At 46.8% G+C, this 3,626-nt stretch overlaps 1 protein-coding gene across 1 annotated transcript in view; it reads left to right on the top strand.

Moving 5' to 3' along the window:
- Positions 1 to 2,086: 2,086 nt before the first annotated feature.
- The window catches only part of Prss55 (serine protease 55), a 10,897-nt gene continuing 9,357 nt past the window's right edge, over positions 2,087 to 3,626 (top strand). The window contains exon 1 of the mRNA XM_021204116.2: positions 2,087 to 2,194. Coding sequence (XP_021059775.1) covers positions 2,140 to 2,194 — 55 coding nt within the window. The 5' untranslated portion in view covers positions 2,087 to 2,139. The remainder of the gene's footprint in view (positions 2,195 to 3,626) is intronic.

The raw sequence follows: 3,626 nt of genomic DNA, 5'->3' as shown, positions 1-3,626 counted from the left end.
ATAAAGAATTATATCTTGTTAGATGTGGTACCTGTGCTTTAATATCATTTCTCAGGTGTAATGCGCTACCGTCTCGCCAGCAAGAACGACGCGACACATCAGGATCCTTCTGCAGTAAAGCTTTAATGCATCTCGAGAGGCAATGCATAAGCTACAGGAAAGCTGAGACCCCGAGGTGAAAAACCCTCTCCCTTATATAGGAAATGTTCTCCGCCTAGGACGTGTAGCTCCCTGGTTGGCTGCTCACTATCAGCCCAGATGACGCCACGGGACAGGCAGGGCACAAGGGATGGAAATTTACCCGGCACATGCGCAGACCGCTTGTTTACCAGTTAGAACACCGGATGCCAGCGCCGTCTTGCCATGGGGAGCCGTCCTCACACTCAGGAGGCAGAGGCAGATGGATATGTGATTTTGAAGATAGTCTGATCTACACTATGAGTACCAGGACAGCCAGGATACATAGTAAGATTCTGTCTCAAAAAAAAATTCTTGGCTGACCATTTGACAGACCATCATCAATGGTTTTCAATGTTGATTAATATTTTGATTTTATAACCCTCATTACCAAGAATGCAACTTCACATGAACATAGTCCAAAATGGCAGATAAATAGATCTTTTCAGAAGTCTCTGGAGATTGTCCTAATCCAAAGCCAAAAATCACTGAACAATTTGTGAAACTCAATATCTTGATCGGCTATTTTCAAAAATCAAATACTCTAGCCCTATATAATCCAAATATTATATCCAAATGTGGTACTTACATGCAGAGGAACAATGGTAGGGAAATACTACAGGTCTCCATTTCCCATCACAAAGCTTTCTGTAAGAGTAGAAAACTATATGTGTAGCAAACACACCACAGTGAGCATACATGCAGTTAACACACCACAGTGAACACATATGCAGTAAACACACCACAGTGAACACACATACAGTAAACACACCACAGTGAACACACATGCAGTAAACACACCACAGTGAGCATACATGCAGTTAACACACCACAGTGAACACACATGCAGTAAACACACCACAGTGAATACACATGCAGTAAACACACCACAGTGAATACACATGTAGTAAACACACCACAGTGAACACACATGCAGTAAACACACCACAGTGAACACACATGCAGTAAACACACCACAGTGAGCATACATGTAGTAAACACACCACAGTGAACACACATATAGTAGCCTTGAATCTGAGTTTGAGACAGTATTTGCTGAGAATGTGAAACATGGTACACACAATGCAGAGCATACATGTGGCATGTTCAAAACCACAGACACGACGAAGTCACCAAAGAGCACACAATGAGCTCTGCCAGAAATACCTCAGGTCACTACTCCTACTTCCACCCACTGTTGCTCAAGTTCCCACGACCCCCACATTCAGCTATGTGACCCCCGTACGAGGTCATGACAAGAAGCTGTGCTCTATGGAGGCCAGACTGTATGGAACTGTGTGAGCTTAGTCTGCATGGCTGGGTCTCATGGCTTTGCTCCTAGCATCTGCATTCCCACCCACTGGGACATGAAGAGCTGTTGTGGTTGTAGGTGATATGTATGTCAGGATTCTCCTGAGGAACATAACTGATAGAATGACTACATATGTATCAAAAACGGGATTTACTGGAGTGACTTACCGAATGTGGGCTAGGTAGTTCAACTGTGGCTCTCTGCAGGCCAGAGGAGCTGAAAATCTGGTAGCTACTTTTTCTACAAGAATTCCTGTCTCAGCAAAGCTCATCTAGTCTGGCAGTCAATTTGCAAGCCTCACCTGACTTCCATGGGTATGCCCCAATGTGATAGGCTCCCTCAAAAGGGAAGCTCATGAAACTTAAGAATTAGTTACGAAGGGGACCAAAAGCCAAGTGTCCACAGAGGGAGGGGTGATCAGGATGAAGGTCAGACCAGCTGTACCAGAAATTCCAAGGAGAAATGGATGAAGTCCTGAGTGAGCCACAGAAAGGAAGGGACTTAACAGGAGCCTTCATGACTTCATGTGAGTTCTCAGCACAGCCATTATGACATCGGTAGCCTGGCCAGCTTAGGGAGTCTGAGCCGCCAGTTGGCACCATTCTGTCAGCCTGGCCTCCTAACCTCCAACACACAGCACAGCGAGAGCCATGATCCTGCCCTCCATCCTGCTGCTTGTTGCCCACACCCTGGAAGCAAATGTTGGTACGTGGACTCCTCTCCCTCTGGCCAGAGCTGCTGACCCGGGCAGGTCAGTCAGGATACCTGTTCTCCTCGCCTCCCTTCATCCTATCGATATGTGGTGAGCATTAAGGTCAAAGGAGACAGTGGATGTGACACCTGAGTTAGCTAACAGCCACCAGGAGATCACCTCCAAGAGTAGAGATTACTTACCCGTCCCTCTTAGGAGTGACCTGTCTAATCTTGGAGTTCTGGCTTGGAAAAACTAAGCTTCTACCTTATCAATAGCAATGAAAAGGGACATACCCAGAGCTTAGGCCAGAAATCAGCCAAGTGACTTGATTTTTTTTTCTGTTTCCTTGATGAAGTGCTCTGACAAAAGTGACTTAAGGGAGAAGGGATTTATTCTGGTTCAGTTCGAACTTACAGTCCATCATGGGTGAACATCCAAGTGCTAGGAGCTTGGAGCTGTTGGTCATATCACATCCACAGTCAGAACTCCCAGAGCTGTGTGAGTCCACGCTGCTGTCTGGCCCCCATCCTCCTCTTACACAATCCAGCTTTAGTTTCCAGTTTCAGGGGAAATTAGCCCAAAGCTCTCCCCAAGGACACAGCATGTCCCAACTCGTACCAATCTGAGAAACACACAGATTTCCTTCTTCTGCCTTCCACGATGCCTCTGAGTAGTGCCAGCCTGTCTCCCCGGCCTTCAGTGTGTCCTAGGGCCACTCCATAGAGTAGGGCTTGGTGACACATTGGCAGAACTGGTCCCTCTGGAGTCCAATGGGAAGAGGCTCCAAGTTGCTCAAATGACTCCTCACCGTGGAGCTGCTGGCACTGTCTTACAGCTTTTCGGGCATCTGTGCCACACTGGCATTGTGGGATGTTCTCAGGATTAAGAAAGTGGACAGTGGGATTTGTCTGCCAGTCCTACGAGGACTTTGGTGCAAAGCGGATCTGGGAAATCCTGAAGCAACTGGGATTTGCGAATTTTGCTCTGTGCAAAACACTTTGAGGGGCGCTTCAAACCTCATCACATTTGATCCGTGTGCTAGCCTAAAGGGGTGGGGTGCTTTATGCCCATTTGAGGGATGAAAGGGCAAGAGATAAGCAAGGGAAAGGAGTGCTCCCTCCAGTCATTGGCTAAGGCAACCACAAGTCGGGATTCAGCCTCTGCTGTCTGCCCAGAACCCGTGTCCCCAGCAAGTTCAGCAGCTGCATCAGAGTGGGGCCCAGCCAGCCAAGCTTGTCTCTGTGATTATCAGGATATATTTGCTCCCACGCTTGTACGTATATATTTTTAACAAGGTAAATCATACAAGTCTCAAATATGATTTTTTTAGTTATATTTTAATTTAGTGTGTATGTTGAGTGTGTGTGTATGTGTGTCTGTGTGTGTGTGTCTGTGTGTGTGTGTCTGTGTGTGTGTCTGTGTGTGTGTCTGTGTGTGTGTCTG

The sequence above is a fragment of the Mus pahari genome, chromosome 8 (assembly GCF_900095145.1).
Source record: "Mus pahari chromosome 8, PAHARI_EIJ_v1.1, whole genome shotgun sequence".
Classification (NCBI taxonomy): Eukaryota; Metazoa; Chordata; class Mammalia; order Rodentia; family Muridae; genus Mus; species Mus pahari.
Note: the sequence above shows the minus strand (reverse complement) of the source record. Positions and strands in the feature narration are given on the sequence as shown.